This window comes from Dinoponera quadriceps, unplaced genomic scaffold (genome assembly GCF_001313825.1).
Source record: "Dinoponera quadriceps isolate SergipeBrazil2010 unplaced genomic scaffold, ASM131382v1 scaffold777, whole genome shotgun sequence".
Lineage (NCBI taxonomy): Eukaryota > Metazoa > Arthropoda > Insecta > Hymenoptera > Formicidae > Dinoponera > Dinoponera quadriceps.
The window spans coordinates 1,501,168-1,519,001 of NW_014555488.1; the positions used below are offsets into that span (position 1 = coordinate 1,501,168).

A 17,834-nucleotide genomic window follows, 5' to 3' on the forward strand; every position below is an offset into this window, starting at 1 on the left:
CGCGTCGCGATTGGCGAAGACCGTCCTCGTGTTCGAGGTCGTCGCTCAGCCACGAGATGGACGAGATTGCGCGGGAGATCCGCGACGACCCGAAGACACCGGGTTATGTCGTTTGGAAATCCACGTTCGTGCGATCCGAGTCGTACACAGCGCCGCGACAGTTCCCCCGGGCGTCGCGCCGAGACGACGCGAAATTCAGTCCGACGGCCGCGAGCACTCGCACACCTGTGTGTCTACGAGTTCACTACGCTTTAACTCATCAGATAGGCGCTACCACCTAAAATATGATACGATATACATATAAGAAACACGTCTACTATCTAATTCGCGGCTAAGGCCCGTGTCTGTAGCCGTTGCCTGGGACTCGTCTCACGCGGGACATCCGGATCTGAGTTTTCAGTTGGACACGAGCTTCTCCATGGAATCGCGATCACGAGCGCGCTAATTTTCTCTGGGCTAGAAACGTGAAAAGTCAACATTTCCGAGTGCTTTTAAGTTATAAAATTTCCATATTTTTTTTTTTACTAATTCACATAGAGAAAATAATGTGATAAAAATTACAACAAAATTTTTTACTGCTGGACCATACCGGAATTATGACTGAAATTATTATGTGTGCAATCTTTAGCGATGTATATAATGAAATACATCGCTAAATATTACATCATACTTATAATTTCAGTTATAAACCCAATATAGTCCGACATAACAAACTTCTGTGGTAATTTTTACCACAATACTTTCTCCGTGTAGAGAGCAAAAGATTCACGATCGACTTGCAGGAGTTGCGAATTTTGTCCTCTAGCGTGTAAACGCGTGCGACTCAAGAGTAAGTCAGGATTCTCGAACTTGGAAGCATTCGAAAATGCTTTCGCAATCCTCCTTTCACTTTTCATATTTCCTAGGGAAAAAATTACGTGATCGCTACCCCGAACCCGGTATCCGAGAGTGTCTCGAGCGGGAGCTTCGTTGCGGCTACGGCTGCAGACGCGCGGCCGTAAATATCACAAACTTCATACGGTAAAACAAAGATACAGTGCGACAACAAGAAACATGCATTAAACGGGCCCGATCGAATAATCTCGTTTGAATCGCGTCGTCGTCCCTCCCGCTCTTAGGATTTCGTCGTCAAGTCTATCGGGAGTCTCCGTCTCTTCTCGGGCGAGTCGTCCTCGTCGCTCGCGCTCTCCTGATCCTCCGAATGCTCGCTGGCGCAGGTGGTGGTCGTCGAGGTGCCCTTCATGGACAGGTCCATCGGCTGCTCCTGCTGCAGCAGATAATCGGCCTCCTGCTCGGAGGCGCAACCGGGCGAGGCTGCGTCGCAGGACCGCGGATTTACCGGCGTCGGCGACCTCTCGGACGACGCCCGTTGGCTCTCCAGCACCCTGTCCAGGTAGAATCGCTTCGTGTAGTGCTCCTCATGTTCCGGGGACGCGGCGTTGTCCCGGCTGGCGCGCACGTTGTGATTGTGCTCCGACTGGTCGTTGTTGTTGTTCGCGTTGCTCTCGCAATCCTCCTTGTCGTCGACCGGAGGAGCCGCCGCGACGCTCGATGTCGTCGCCGCTGTCGTCGTCGTCGTCGCCGCGGACGTTACCGTCGCGGACGTCACCGTCGAGCTCGTTGAGCCGTTGTGCTCGTCGTTCACTGCCGGCGAGTGCCGCAGTATATTGGACGCCTGGTGCGCCACCAGGGGATGGGGTGCCGCGGGCGACGTCGCGTAGAGGTGATACGGCGGGAACATGGTGAGGCCCGGCGGCGGCAGGAAGGTGGGCGGCAATAGGGACATACCGCCCAGGTGGAAGCTCAGCGGCAGGTTCATCATCTCCTTGCTCAGGACGGAGAGATCGGCCATCGAGTGCTGCATGTGCGGGTGCAGCGGCCGGAAACCCGGGTGGCCGGCGTATGCGGCTCGCCTCTCGGACACGTCGACCGAGTTGTCGCTGTTGAGGGACTCGGGCGAGCTGATGCTCGGCGAGCTCGAGTTTTTGTAGTCGTCCATGCTGAGCAGGTGAACCTCGTCCTTGCGTTGGCCACCGTGAACTGCGATCGGCGGACTCGTCGGCTTACGTTGCTGCTGCTGCGGCAGCTGCAACTGCTGACCGGAGATACCCGCTTGGTAGTGGTGCTGCTGCTGCTGTTGCTGCTGCTGCTGTTGCTGCTGCTGGTGTTGTTGCAGCTGCTGCTGGTGCTGCTGTTGCTGCTCCTGCAGCAGACAATGTATCTTGAACCAGTTGGACCTGCGACCATACCGCGAGCCCGACTTGGACATCCCGACGAAAAGGCATTTTCGCAGACGGCAAGCTTTGCAAGTGGTGCGGTTCTTCTTGTTGATGACACACTCGCCACCGTTCTTGCACTCGGCGATGCTGTTCAAGTTGTTGTAGGATCGCCCGAAGAAGGACTGCAACATAAACGCGCGGGCCAATTAGCGTTAATGTGCCATAGAGCGCGAGATGCCCTCACGCGAATTAGAAATTAATATCGGACTCGAGACGCTCGAGAATGCGCGGGCGTGACGGACGGAGGGAGAGTACGTGTGAACGGGTTTCTTTTACGGTAATTCGACTGGATGCAGATGATGATTTCTTGGCGCGTAATTCTGTAAGAATTTCAACACTGACATCCCCGGTTTAAATATTACTGCATTATTCGCGATATTTTCACTGAGCAAAATTAATTATCTACATAAAGAAGAACATTTCTATCAATTCAAAACTCGTATTCTCCTATATAAATAAAAATACATAATTATATGAAGATAAAATTTGTTCTTATATGAAGAAATTTTATATATTATAGTTCCACAAGGATACATTCGTGTTAGTTAAAAACGGTTTTCATAAATTGAAAAGAAAAAAATATTTGGTAGAAAGGTATCTTCAAACAAAGAGAATTGTATTAGTTCTGTTTATTTAATATTTTTCTCTCTCGATTTATAAAAATGATTTTTGAATAATGAGAACGTAATATTTTTAGCGAAACTATAGAATTTCGTTTCTCGTGTAAGAGCAAAAGTTTTATATTCATATAAGATTATTTATATTTGCTTATATGTGAGAATATGAATCATAAATCGATACAAATTTTTTTTTCGCGTAGATCCATTATTGAGTCAGCGCGGGTCATCCATAGAGATTAATTTCGCGTCTCGGCGAAGGCGTTGAGTCGGGTGGCTTGGAAACTAGAGACGCGACACTGCACAGCGGCATTGTAACACTTGTAACGAGCGCAACGCCGAGTCGTTAGTGTGTAACCGTACGCTCTCGTTGTCTCATTCATGGTGAGCGAGAAGGCGCGGGGTATGGCGGAGTCCGCGGTTGAAGGCGCGTGCGGCTTGCTGTTCTCGTGCTAATTGCCCAAATGGTGCAATTCCACGTGATTCCGACACAACGCTCTCGTTGCTTTCATGCCCGGAGAGCAACGGCCCCCGCTCGCTCTTCGCGATCGTGTTCACCCGCATTTTTCCTTCCTCTCTTTCGTCGCGTTGTCGCGCTAAACAAACGCGTGGAAACGTCATTATCTCGTATCTCTCTCTCTCTCTCTCTCTCTCTCTCTCTCTCTCTCTTTCCCAGTCGAGATGACTCACACGTAGGAAATTTTTATTTCGTAATATTTATAAATTAAAAATTTATAAATTGCTATAAAAATAATAATAAAGTAAATATAAATACAAATATAAAAAGTAATTATAAATTTATATATTATTTATAAATTATAAATATTATAAAAATATTTTAAATTTATAAAAATTTAAATGTATAAAAATTATCATTTAAAAATTTTTATAATATATCATACTAGTAGCATAATTTACTAGATTTATATTGCGCGAATAGGATATATTCATGCTGAAGCTAAAATTTATACATGACAGCAAAAAATGAACGAATAGTTTGATCAGATATATTTTCAACATTGATTTTAATTATGATTTAACTTTAATTTTAATATGAATTGCATATAAATTTATCATCACACATGTAAGAAAGTATTTTAGAAAAGTAAAAAAATGTCCCATACTGATATGTGCATTTTCGAGCTTGAATTACGCGTTATTTCTAATGTCTCAAATGAGTAATGGATAACAATTTTATCTCGGGTGGTAGCTATATTGTATAACTTATAATGCTACTGTGTATGCTCTTCTATGAGAAGCGTTACTTTCCAAAATTTCCCGTACTGCTTCGAAATTTTTTCGACTATATAAGTATATCTTAGCCGGGCACGACTGCACAGTAAAAAATTTTGTATTGAAAACGGTCCACATATGTTGACAAGGTGAATGTGTTAATTTAACATTATATTTGTGTACTTCTTTAAATATATACCCGGCGTTAAAGTAACATAAGATTTCAGTTTGGAACGTTTTAACTGTACAAAATTTTATTACGTGTATCACGGCACTGTGCATTACGGCACTTTTCCGGTCCATGAGTGTTTATGTCTCGGAGAGAACCTGATATTCATTTTCCTCTTATCACAAAGTGAATTCCGACGCGGCCAAATGGGACGTTAAATGGACTTAAACGGATTTATCACTGCGATTTATCGCCGTCGCGACCTGTTCACTTTTCCGCGGCGCGGATCGTTGCGGGTTTCAGCTCGCCTCGCTTGAATTGATAGCTAGAATTTCCCAATCGCCGCGATTTATATGTCGCTCGGGCCGTCACATCGGGCGGATCGAGCGGGCGTTTAGAGGGACGGTGCGCGCGCGCGCGCGTTGTCCACTTTCGCTTTTTCTGCCCGTACGCACGCTATATTATTAATTGTTTCTGGTTCGTTTGTCCTGGAAACGAGCTCTTCCTGCGGCCTGGTGGTCCCGATGCGCGTGTTGCCGAGACCTATGGGCTGACACCGCGTTCTACTTGTTTTCGCTGTCGACGTCGCCGTCGTCAGTCATCGTCCTCGTCGTCCTCCACCTTCTTCTTCTCCTTCGTCGCTTGCGCGAAGATCTGCTCGCGAGGGGTCGAGAGCGAAGAGGGACGCGGACACGCGCGACGCTTCAGAAGCGATGACACAATTGAGAAAATGCTACCGTTATTACGTTACTCCCTTTTCCCCGAGCCCCCCCTGCGCGCACGTTTCAAGTTATGCAAACGGCCCTACTTGGAAGCCACGCTACGTTCGTTTTCGTGGCATCGGGCATCCCGAGCTAACGCGGATTTCTCGGATTTTGGTTTCCCGGGCCCAAGATTCGTTCTGATACATGCGCTCGCGGAGAAGACGCTCGCAAGGCAGCTCGAATCGGAATCTTTCAACTCGGAATTATCCCAATTCAATTAAATTTGATTGTTATTAATTGATTTGATACGTGAAAAAAATGGCTTAAACTAACCGGACGATAAACGAACTAATGGCGTTTTGATTGGGAGAAACAGAATTTCCACTCCTTACGTAGCAAATTCGGCTCTTACGAAAAATTCTAACCGGAAATTCAGTTTTCTTCAACAGAAACGCTTTCGGCTCGTTCACTGTCAGGCCGATTCGAACTTTGTTCTTCATATCAATAAATGAATCTGGAGCGAATTTTGTGAGGAAGAACCGCCGTTTCTAAATTAAGAAGGGAAAAGTTCGCTCGTTTACACGTCGAGTTCGTAACAGCACGCGCAAAGGAGCTCGCATTACGATCGCTAAGCGCGTTATTCAACAGGAAAAGGGAGAAGGGCCGCGCACGCGAGGGGGGCCCCCTCTTCTCCGTTCCGATCGCCGGGCCGCCTCGAGACGTCGTTTCCGGCGCTTCGCACTTGTCCGCCACAATTGTTTCCGCCCTAGTTCACGGTTACGTCAGCACGACATTGTTTCGTTTCGTTATTTTCGTTTTCAGGCCCATCGTAGCATGTCAGGTCTCCCACCTCCGCGATCCTCCGCGCTCCCCTTCCCTCCCCCGCTTGCTCAGTCCGCCGTCGCTACCGTTCCCGTTTTTCTCGCTCGCTTCACGCTTCGTGCGAACGGCCGCTCGTCGCTCGCTGATGCACCGCGCGCGCAGATCGCCTCGCTCGTTTTTTCTTTCCCCTTTTTTTTTTTTTTTTAATCGAATCGAATCGCACGCGCGGAAGCGTGCGTGCTGCGCGCTCGTTCGCTGCTTTCGACCCCCCGCCGGGCTAGGTTGACACGCATGCCTGGCCGAACGTTTAACCTCGGCCACGGAGCGAGCCTCGTGAAAGCGATCGCTCGGTGGGCCTTTGCGAAACCGCGGGAAAGAGCGTCGCCGGGCGCCGGTGCGGAGCGGCGCGTACGCCGAGAAAAAGCGCGAACGGGCCGAGGAAAACTCCGCTATTAGAGCGGTGGATCAGGAGCGAGGTTCTTTCCTCTCGATCGCCGACGCGACGCGACGCGCTTTTTCGACCGCGAGATCGATCCCCCTTCACGGCCGCTGGCCAGCCCGAGCGATTCCGGAACGCGAGTCCGTCTTCGTTCGCGGCGACGGACTTGGTGTAACGCTCGGTTACGAGACGAGAGGACTTCGGTTTCACGATCGGCGGGCGAGCAGCGTGATAGGTAATGGGACACAGCCGAGCGATCGGCTGGATTCGAGTTACGACGGGCATTTTTTATACGTCCCGAGTCTCTTGCAAGCCAACGGCCGTTTCTTTTTACCGCGCGCGTAAAATATATACCAGGGTCTGCGCGGAAAAGAGGAATCAGTTGTTTATGTAATACAACTGAAACGCAGTTGTCAGTTTTTAGCCGTGGTCGCTGATAACTAGGTACTTTCCGTGTAAAATACAGTTGAACGACAATATGTTTAAACGTGTATCTAGCATATATGTTTACGCGTGATCAAGTAATATCGTAATTACGCGTGCTTTTGAAAATGTGTATCGTTCACTAACGAAGGAAAATATTCGTTTCGCTGTCCCTTCATTAATACGGAAGTTTCGACAAAATAGAAAAATCGTCTTACATGTAGCTTGAGAAGATTTTGCATATAAATAAATTTTAATAGAAAAGAAAAGAAAATTCAACGTTTAGTTAATATCGAAATAGTTCCCATCAGGCGTTTTCAAGCGGATATAAGCTAAATGTTTAAAATGTAAACTTTATACGTGTATTCAGAAAACGGATCAATGCGAAAACTATATATACTAAATCAATGAACGAGCATGTAACATGTATATATTCGCGAATATGTAACATGAACGTGTATATTCGCGCCTAAACGCGCACGAACTTTTTTTGATAAACCGTCTTATAAGCAAATCGGCCCGAAACGTTCTGCTCGAATTCGTTATAGCATACAGATTTTTTAAATTGTAACAACGAAAGTTTACATTTGTTCTTCATTTCTTGTTTGTATATCCAGTTTAGCACAACAGTCTGAGGTATTCAGATCGAAATTTCAAGGGAACTCGATCGTGTTGTCGGCAATTTTTCGCGATATTCGATAGAAGGATATTTTAAAGAATATGGAAAACGAGGTCCGCGGCTAGACTCACCTTGCAACCCTCGCAGGTGAACGCACCGAAGTGGAAACCAGCCGCTGGCTCACCGCATACCTTGCACTGCTGATTCATCTGCAACAGAGAAACGACGATTGTTATTAAGGTTGATTTTCAATCCCGTCGGTCGAGGAGGCTCGGTACGCAAAAAAAACAATTACTTTAGGCGCCAAATTCGCTTTGGATACGCGAACTCGGCCGTTCCTCCACTCTGCGCACGGAAGATCTCAATCGTTTCCTCGGTGTTGTCGCGCTCAGTGCGTAAGCATCTACAGATAGTCAATGAATCTCGTGCGTATCATTCTATTCGACAGGAAGGGACTCGCTTGTTGTTGACGCAAATTGTCTCACGACCTTCCTAAAGTGCTCTCCCCGTCGTACGTCGTGTGCTGTTTCCTCGAAATCTTCAATCTTCCTACCGAGTCGAGGTAAATCAGTCTCCGTGGGACTTCGCGTCGACGCGGTGTACACGGTAGCCGAACGTGATAATCACACGCGGAGTTTTGCGTGAGACCGTGAGATTAGTCAGTCGAATTGGATTCATTGAATTTGTAGTCTACAAGAGAGAAAGAGGGAAAGAGAGAGAGAGAGAGAGAAGGAACACATTGGTCTATATATGTCCATTTCGAGAAGTTAGTAAATATCCGAGTCGGAATATTTGGTCCTACATTAAGTCTACTTACTTCTACATGAAGTCTTCGAGTGGAGAAAATGGAAATAGCTTCCCATTTGTAGCATCAAAGGGGCTACAAAGAGAATTTAGACTTCACGGACAGGAAATTTTTAATTCTACATTGAGTCTTGAAGTGGAGAAAACGGGAGTAACTTCCCACTTGTAACATCGAAAGAAGTACAACAGGAGCCTGTTGAAAACCCAATGCAGAATTAAATAGTCTTAACGCAGAACTGAGATTTCGACTCGGATAATGACGATGCCGTTAACGGGCGGGAATCAAGATATCAGTGGGCGAACTAAGATTTTCCTCGAATATTGTCCTCATCGGCAACGTTACATCGCGCCACCAAGTCATGCTTCCAGTTGTCATTTCCACTCCGGCAGCCGCACTCGCTATATCAATCGCGTTATTGAATGTATTATCCCGCACGGTTTGTACGTGTAGTGATCGTCGTTGAGAAATACAGGAAACAATCCGGATCCCGCGATTATAGATATCGAAATAATATGAAGAGCTGGTGGAGACGGCGAAACGCGCGCGTCGCGCAGCGAAACAATCGCGCGACGTAACGGGGCTTCCTCCTCCTCCCACACGACGGAAGCGAAAAGCAGATCGGCCTGACGTACCTTTGACAAGTCGGCGATGCAATCTTTATCGCGAGCGCGCCTACACCGATCGGCCGATTGAGTAAGAGAAGAAGCGCGTTGCATAATGCGCCGCGGCACGGGTCGCGCTCGCGCGCGAATCGCTGGATCGTGGCAAAGCGGTGCGTGTTACGTTCAACGAGCGGAAAACTCTTGCGCTTGCTCTTTTTTTTTCTTCTTCTCCCGCTCCGTCGCTCGGTCTTGCTCTCTTTCTCGCACGCTCGCTCGTTCAATACCGTCGCCGCCGCCGGCTCCTTTCGCCTTCTTTGGCCGATCGTCCAGAAAACGGACCGTGGCTCCGCGGTCTCGTTTTCACACCTCGTCGCTTTTATTCCCCGCCATGCCTTGCACAACGCGCATTTGCGTAGGCCAACGGAGCGACGAGCGATGCCGGTCGGAAATGAAACGCGATCCAGCGATTATTCGTACCGCGACACCTCCCCGGGTCGACATTTTCAAGTGGAGAAAACGGAAATCGGGTTCCCATTTGTGGTATCAAAGGAGCGCGATAAACCGCTCCTTCAAGGAGCTACAAAGGAAATTTAGTTCCCCAGAGTCCACGTTTTAATTCCGCATTGTGTCTTCAAGTGGAGAAAACGGCAATCATTTCTCCATTTGTAGCATCGGGGAAACACAATAGAATACTTAATGTGGAACTAAATTCGACTTGGAGCAGGATTAAAATTTCGACTCGGTCCTCTCATTCCTCTTCCCTCGCCGTTTTTCTCGCGCTCCTCTTCTCCGTCGCTTCGTCCAGGGCGCGTTCGTTCACGCGCGAGAACGTCCCCCCTGACGTTTCCCCGGCGCTTTTCTTTTTTCTCCGCCACCGAAATGTCAGGGGTTCACGAATATGGGACAATAGCGGTGACCCAGATGTTTGCGGCGGCCCGAGGGCACAACCGTGCCCACCGGCGTCGACTTTCATACGTGACGGACTGTCGCTAAATGGGAAAGTAAATCTCAACTAATGGAAGAGACATCGACTTTGTTTGACCAACGGAGTCTCTCTCTCCTGACCTACACCCCACTGCCGTTGACACTTATCATTCGCGGATGCCGCCGCCGCTTCTGCCGCGCGACGTACCTACCTGCCCGCCCGTCTGCTTGCTCGCGCCTTTAATTCCGCGTTTGTATTTTTTCCTCCATCCTCCTTCCCTTTTCCTCCTTCTCCTTCGCCGTCGTCGTCGCTTCTCTCCGTGACGACGCGCGATAATCGCTAACACGGACGTAAGCCGCGCGCGGCACCCGCCAGGCGCGACGAATAGACTTCGCCTGAATTTGTTTCGCGATATCGCCCGAATAACAGTCGTCGGGGCGTTATTATGCGCCGCGAGAGATCGGTCGCGATATCTCTTCTTACGTGATCGCAGTGTCGCCACAGGTAGCGGCTATTTTTCTAACGCGCTCGCGAAAAACTGGCGTGTCGCGGCGGCTTGCTCGGTGGCGCTCGACGGCGACAAAACCGAGCGATATCGCCCGGCGTTTCTCAATTGCAGTCGAATTATTCGGCGCAACCTCACGATTTCCGTACTCCCCGATAGCCCCGCGAGTTCGATCGGAGCCGAGCGATGAAACGCGTCCGGTTTCGCAACGCCTGCTCGACAGCAACCTGCGTTGATCGAAGGCGCGCATCCGGTAACAGGTAACTCGCTCAGGTGGGATACCTGCGGCGTGTGTTCCATGTCGATACGATCGCGATGCCACAGCGATATTGTTATCGCGCCGAGGTGTCGCAACAGGTAGAGGCACAATGTCGCTAGATCTGATCTAATGGAACCAGCGCGGGTCAGGCTCTAGATATCAACAAGTTTCAAGGTTCTGCGTATCAAAAAGCCGTCGAACTAATTTCAGCAACTCAGAATGATCGAATTGCAAATTTCGGCTAATCGAGTCGCATGTTTCTTTGACAAATTCCGTTTATGAATTCGACGACGCGAAGTATCTCTTTTTTTTTTTCTGTCGAAATACATCTCGTTTTTCTCTACGCGTCGATTTCGAAATCGCGATCGCTCGAGATTTCGTGTCTGTGTTATATCCCCGAGTGGAAATTTTCACTCTACATTACATCTATTTAGTTCTACATTAAGTTATCAGAGGTCTTCTATTGATGTTACAAGTGGGAAGTTATTCTTTGTTTTCTCCACTTGAAGGCTTGATGTAGAACTAAGTAGACTTAATTCTCATATCATAAAGTTGGGGTCGGATGCGACCCATTCGTTTATTTTACAGCGTGTGCGCTGTTTCTCTTTTTAAAGAATATTTTATGTTATTATTTACATCTTTCATCCACTTTGTACATAGATTACATAGGAAATGAACAAAACAAAGCATGGGACCGTCCGACTCCACTTTCCTGGGCACGTTAAAAATTTACATTGTCGTTATAGGATTAATGTAGGATCAAAATTTCGACTCGGGATAACGCGTGCGCGCTTAATCTCGAGCGACCGCGATTCCGAAATCGACGCGTGGAGAGAAACGAGAGAGTGTTTCGAAAGAAAGGAAAATACCTCAGACTTCGCGCTTGTGGAATTCCTGAGCGAAATGTGTCGAACAAACTTGAAATTCATCGATCAACCTTGATTTAATTTCGGAATATCGATCTCCCACGTGGCTCTGCCCAGCGCGATCGACGAACGGCCGATTCGTCCGTCCGTCCGCTTCGCTCCGCGAGAACTATTCGTCTCGAACAAGGATTTCGCAATTATTCCCGGCGACGACGATAAGTGGACGCGCACTTGTTACGCCGATCTGCCTGGCCGCTCCTGCCGCGGCCGGCGCATGTAAATAGCTGATTCACGGCTGGGTAATCGTAATAGCCCGCGACTCTGCACGCGGGATTAAGATTACGAGCTATTATCGCGAGCCACGTACGTGTCATCTTCCTTCCAATTTCCTCCGCGAAGATCGTTACCTACGCGCGCTCACGTTCGCCGGCGACGCGACGCGACCGTTCTTTTTACGACTCGTCATAACGAAGCGCCGCCGTGGCGAGAAAAGCGCGTGACTCCGAGAGTCATCCGGCGCGCGCTTCTTCCTCGGCGACGAGCGTGCGAACTCGATCTCGCCGATAAAAGCCAGATATCTTCGATTCGCGTGGTCGCACCGATCGGCGCGAGCGCAAAGGTGCTCTTTAATAAGCGGCCGTCTACTTGGCAGAAGGAGAGGAGAGAGAGAGAGAGAAACCGACGCGTCCGCGGCTCGGATTATCGCCGAGAGCGGATCTCGGCGGCAACGATCATCGTCAAGATCGTCGGGGACCGCCACGAGGACTGACCTTGCGGACCGCGCGCGATTGTTGCGGCAGACCGGAGCGAGCCGTGAGAATCGTAACGACTCCCGCGGCTCGCGAAGTCCTCGACGATTATTGACGATGACTGCGAGGCGCGAGACGTTCGACGCGCACGAGAGCGAGGGAGACTGTTGTCAGGACGCGATCGATCCTCGTGATTCCTCCGCGCGGGCCGCGCTCTCGCTTCTCCTTTTCCTTCGCGCTGACCTTCTCGACGCGAGACATCCTCGCGGGAAAAATCGACCCCGTTGTCGCGGCACCCGCGGCAACGCGAAGAAATCGCTCTCAAGCTCTCTTCTTTCATCGGGAACATCGGCGATCGATCGAGTAACTGGTCAACGGTGGAGAGGAATCGTCGCGCGCGGCTTTGCGGCGGGAGCGACGACGAAGTGAAGAAGCGCGAAACTTCAAGTTAAGGAGAGTCAGGCACAGGTAAGAAATTTTCGGTTTGATTTAACACATTTTGCATGTCCCAAATGGGGAACTGAAACGTTCGTATTGATTTAACATAAGGTGAATATATGTTGGGAAATAACGCAAATATTACGTCGAGAATTAACAACGAATTAAATACGTTAATCGACATCGATTAAGTGTAATATGCGTTGTTTTAATCCTTACGCATGTTGAATATCGACACAACACAAAATATATTGAGATAACATAAACACAGTGTGTTAAATTAATCCACAGGTATGTTAAACTATTTAACACAAAAATTTCAACTAGGACCGATTTTAACACAAGTACAAAATGTTTTTTTTACTGTGTAGCTACGTCTTTAGATCGTGACGTATATTGAATATACATCACATATACAGAATATTGGTGACAATCATGAGTGATTGATAAAAAATAGTATACCGTACGATTGCAAAATAAGTTACGTAAATATCCTTATAACTGTACAATGTAACGGTTGCCGGATCAAAAGTTTTATAACTTATAAAGTCGAATGTCTAGAAATAGTAAAGGAGTCAGATTGTCATTAATGTTTACGACACGCGGTAACAATGGTGCATTCTCGAAAGAAAGGAAGAGCCGAGAAAAAGTATCGGAGGATCGAAAATCGTCTCCGGCTCGGCAACAATTCCTCGTTTTCTGCCACTTACCCAAAACTACAGATGCACAAACACTCGACCCTATAGACGAGATCACGAAAAGATCACAAAAAGCCGCGACACTTTTTGACGTATGATCGGTCGCAAAAAGTTCGCAGCACTTTCTTTGTACAAGTTTCGGGATGCATCCGGCGTCAAGTAGAAGAATTTGATTTTTTTTTACTCATTTTCAGGAGACACACACCCATTCCTATTAAATACGAGAGGCGTTGTGACACTCGTCGAGAAAAAAGTGTTGCAACTTTTATGCGACCGACCACACCTACGTATTTCCATTGAATAATTTTTCTACCGGCAAAAGCAGCTCGTTTTCTTTTCTCGGCCGACCGGTCAAAAAACAAGCTCGAGCGAAACGAGCGAAACGACGACAGTGTAGGTCCAATAGCGCAGATGCTCAACCGCCCGGTGGTCGGTTATTCCTTTATTGCCCATTTCAACTGTCATTATGTCAGGGATATTCGCAGTAAAAAGTAGCGGCCCGGTATTTTTCCGGGCGTCCGAGCCGAGTTCATCCCGGGATCGCGCGCCGAGGCTGCCGCGACCCGACGGCCGTTTCTCTCGCTTACTGATTACAAGTCGCCCGGTCGACTATTATCGAGAAGAAGAGGCATCGATCGCTCTATCGGCCGCGCGTGCGAAGCGGTTCGCCTAAAACCGATCGATGCGTGCCGACCGATCGGCGATTCCCGCGGGGAAGCGACCCTCCGCCCTCGTGGCAACCTCATCTCGCAACCTCATCTCGGCGAGCGGCGATCCAGTTTGCAAAGAGCAACTTCCGCTCTTTCGACACGGAGCGGCGTTCCGCAACGCGCGCTCCGCAACGATCGGCCTTCGCGTTGCGCGACGTTACGCGCCGGGCCCGCGTTGTTTCCGATTCTATTGTCGTAATCGGCGCTCGCTCGTTCGTTCGTTCGTCCGCTGGATCGATCTATCGACCGACGATTCGAACTAGCTGGTGAAACCGTGCGGGTCCTTCCTCAGGTTCACGAGGACGAAGCGAGTCTCTCAAGCTAGATCTCGTCGCGGCATTCCTTTCTCGTCGCTCCTCCGCTCTTCGTTCTTTCCAACGTACGACACGAGCATTGACGCGTGCATTGACAGAAAATTATAATTAGTTTCGGCACCAAACGCATATCCTTTGACCACAGAAATTGTCACGAGAACCTCGTTTATCTCTAGTAAATTTTAGTAGAGTGTTGGTGATGATAACATGCATGTTGCCACTATTATAAAATATGTTTGGCGCCGAAATTAATTATAATTTTCTATCAGCGTGTCGTGTTAGATGTTACAATCACCGATACAATTTAGACAAAGAATCTAAATCAGCTAATTATATCGTATACGTTAATTGCATTCGGCATCTTTTGTTCGGAAACTTTGTCGCTCGCTGTTTCGACACACACCGTCGGCCGCGGCGAGTCACGTCTCTTCACGGTGAGCTTGTGACCAATTCGATTTCTCTAATTAAATCCGAGTCAATTTCCACGTGCGTTCCGCGAGAACACATTCTTAGACGGATTTTGTAAACAGCTATTACCGAAGGAAAGCGTCGGGGATACGGTGAAATGCTCTCGTCTTGCGTTTGATGCTCCGATCGGCAGCGATGCAAGATGAGTTTCGTCGAATTTATTTAATTGTGGATAACCAAACACACTTTGGTTGAGGGAAACAGAATGTCCGGTTCTCACGAAACAAATTTGGTTCTCGCTACCAGAAAGTCTGTTTCCTTCAGTCAAAATGCGTCCGTGCGAAAAAAATGTTATCGAACCATTAAAATTAATGCTTTGATTATCGAAACAATACATAACGCAGCAGTTTTAACGATATTTGTTATCAAGACACACCGAAAAGTTCTTACAAGAGATCCCGATTTCCTTCGACGAAAACGCGTTCGGTCGCCCAAAGCGCGTTCGGTTGACAAGTAGATCCGATCAAACTCATTTTTCACTGTGAGAAAATTTACCCCAATTACGCTGCTCATTTACATCGGAAATTCGATTGATTCAACAGCATTTTTTTCCCCTGTAGTTGTCCACAGTCAGGTAGATCCAACCGAACTCATTTCTCAGCGTAGCCACAATGATGAAAGCACTCGGGGATGATAGCATACCTTGATCGTTACGACGAATTAACGCTGGGCGGACGTGAGCGGCATTCGACGGTGATTCGTCGGGCGATAATTCCACTAAGTGACCGCGGTCGGTCCCTGTGAGGTGAAGTGTCACTGTTTTCACACTGATCACCCGAAGAACCGACAGAGCGTCGAGCAACCACGAATGCTCGCTTATTGTCCAGCGTTGCTGACCGCGCGCACAAGAGTCGCCGGTGTTAGCCACGTGCCGAACTTCCTCTCGGCAGGTAGGCACGAGTCCTGCGGACGCGCGCGCGTTCCCGCCGCGCGTCCTGCACTCGTCCGCGGAACGTCCTGTTGCTCGGTGAAAACACCTATTTCGAGCGTTTCGGGAACTTCGTTCGACTTCGGAGAATGTCCGACACTTCTTGAAGGCACTCGCCGATCGCCGACGCGACGCACAGAGTCAGGCACGACGACGATCACTCGCGCGAGAATCGGTCTCTTCCGCGAGGATGCGACGCGACGTCGCCGCGATCCCACGACAGGTGCACCACGATCAACGAGCGTCCCGCACTTGTCTCCTATTTCTCAGCCGCGACGCGGCGGCGAAGAGGTTCCCGCGACGGCGAGCATCGTCCGGCGGCGTCTGTTTTTCACGACGACCGTCGTCGAATCACGACACCGCGCGAACGAACCACAATCCGGATTCGGAGAGAGAGAGAGAGAGAGACCTCCACCTCGCGTATCCTCCTCCCGCGCTCGCTCTTCCTCTCCTCCGTCTCTCGTCTTCCTCTTCTGCTGTTGCGCGAGCCGAAAGGTCGCGACACACGGGCTCTCTCGCGCGACCGGTGCAACCGGATAACGGAAGAAGATGAAGACTCTTGACGCGCCGATGACCGTTAGGTGAATGACTTTGGAAGGCGAGGGTGTCCACGTCGATTCTTGAATCGACCCCCACCTCCGACGATTTTCTGCGGTCCCACTTCGCCCGCACGACCGGGCCTCCGCTCGCTCGCTCGCTCGTTCGTTCGTTCGCCCGCTCGCTCGCCCGTTCGCTCGCTCGCTCGCGCGCGCTCTCGTAAGTATACTTCGAATGGGCCTTGTGGGCACACTGTGCGTCGGATCAGCGGAGAAGCGTGCACGGTCCATCCGCCGCACAGGTGGGTCGCAGGTCCTCGCGTACCTTTGGTGGGGGGTCCTGCCGGGCGGCCGGGAGAATCCTCTCCCCGGCCACGGGGAAGGGGTTACGAAGGAGGGGCCTGGCCGCTGTGCCCTCTCCTTCTCGCCTTTTCCTACTCCCTTACCCGCATCTCCTCCTATTCGCCTCGGGTCTCTCAGGGACCTATGACAAACGGACCTGGACACTCGAGGCTCGCTCGTAAAACCGTGGTATCGTGTCCCAAAAAGAAGGAGAGATAGGTATCCACGCGAAAGAAAACAGCGGAGCTCTCCGATCGGGCCAACAAAATGCGCCCGAACAGATATCGTGTTAATTGGACGCGAATTATGTAATTGTTAGAGTCGGGGGGGGGCTCGTCAGTCGAGCCGACGATCGTCATGATCGGTGTGACATGCGCGATGTTCCTTTGGACGAGGCTGAAAATTGGATCCCGCCGATCTCGTGGACTTACCACCACCGTTTTCCTTATGATAGAGGAACACGAGGAGGAAGTGCACTGATTATAGAAAATTATAGTTAGTTTCGGCGCCAAACATATTATTTAACCAGAAAAATAGTCGGAAGATACATTTTTCTAGCAAGTATTGCTGTAGCGCCAGTGATAATAACTTGACATGCGTGTCGCTGCTACTATAAAATACATTTGGCGCCGGGACTAACTATGAGCACCTTTCATTTAGTGACACAAGTCGACACAAGCATCATCCTATCTTCGTTATTCATTGAACATGGAACAAAGACAAGATGATGCTCGTGTCGACTTGTGTCACTGAACAGGAACCCTATAATTTTCTGTCAGTGTGAAAGAACGAGCCGAGAAATGAGACGTTCGCTCATTTCTCACAACGTTGCGCACAGAGGAGATCGACATCACACGGCTCTCGAACGTGTCAATTCGCCGAAGTAAACGCGCGCATCGCGCGTCGTTCCCGTCATGTGCGGGCCTTCGGTCTTCGGGAGGAAAGGAGGAGAAAAAGAAGGAGCGAGAAGAACTCCACTCTCATTTTCATCACGGCTGGTTAATGTCTTTTTTTTTTCCAACAACGGCCGCGGCCTAATGCCGGCGAATTAGGGTCATTTTCGTGACTTTCTTTCGGGCAGCAATAACGTGGGAAAGTCCCATGGCTCTTGCGATGACGACGCGTACGCTTCGCTTCTGTATCAAGGGAGCGATTTACGGCGGTTCGCTTTACGTAACGGTTCGCTATTTAGAATGTGACATTTAATGCGCGGCGACTTCGATGCTCCGCGGCGCGTCGAAATGATTGCGTTAACACGCGACATTACTCGGCTCTACGACTTGACTCGAGCGTGCACACCGCGCACTTACGTGTGTAACGAGATGACTCTCCAGACACGTCCTTGGAGGGGGAGGAGGGGGGGGGGGGGGGAGCGACCGTGACG

The 17,834-nt window shown here is 49.3% G+C and overlaps 1 protein-coding gene across 1 annotated transcript; it reads right to left on the bottom strand.

Annotated features, from left to right (window-relative positions):
* Positions 1-704: 704 nt before the first annotated feature.
* LOC106744352 (knirps-related protein-like) lies at positions 705-15,985 on the bottom strand. Its single transcript, XM_014619038.1, has 3 exons — positions 15,287-15,985; positions 7,437-7,514; positions 705-2,401 (listed from the first exon to the last, which is right to left on the bottom strand). The coding sequence occupies exons 2-3, from the start codon at positions 7,512-7,514 to the stop codon at positions 1,115-1,117; spliced, it is 1,365 nt and encodes a 454-aa protein (XP_014474524.1). The 5' UTR covers positions 15,287-15,985; the 3' UTR covers positions 705-1,114.
* Between the last annotated feature and the right edge of the window lie 1,849 nt (positions 15,986-17,834).

Excerpts from the sequence above, each read along its gene's own strand:
- LOC106744352 (XM_014619038.1), bottom strand. The coding sequence starts at position 7,514 with ATGAATCAGCAGTGCAAGGTATGCGGTGAGCCAGCGGCTGGTTTCCAC. Across the intron at positions 2,402-7,436 it reads TCACCTGCGAGGGTTGCAAG|TCCTTCTTCGGGCGATCCTA; the intron begins GTGAGTCTAGCC and ends TTTATGTTGCAG.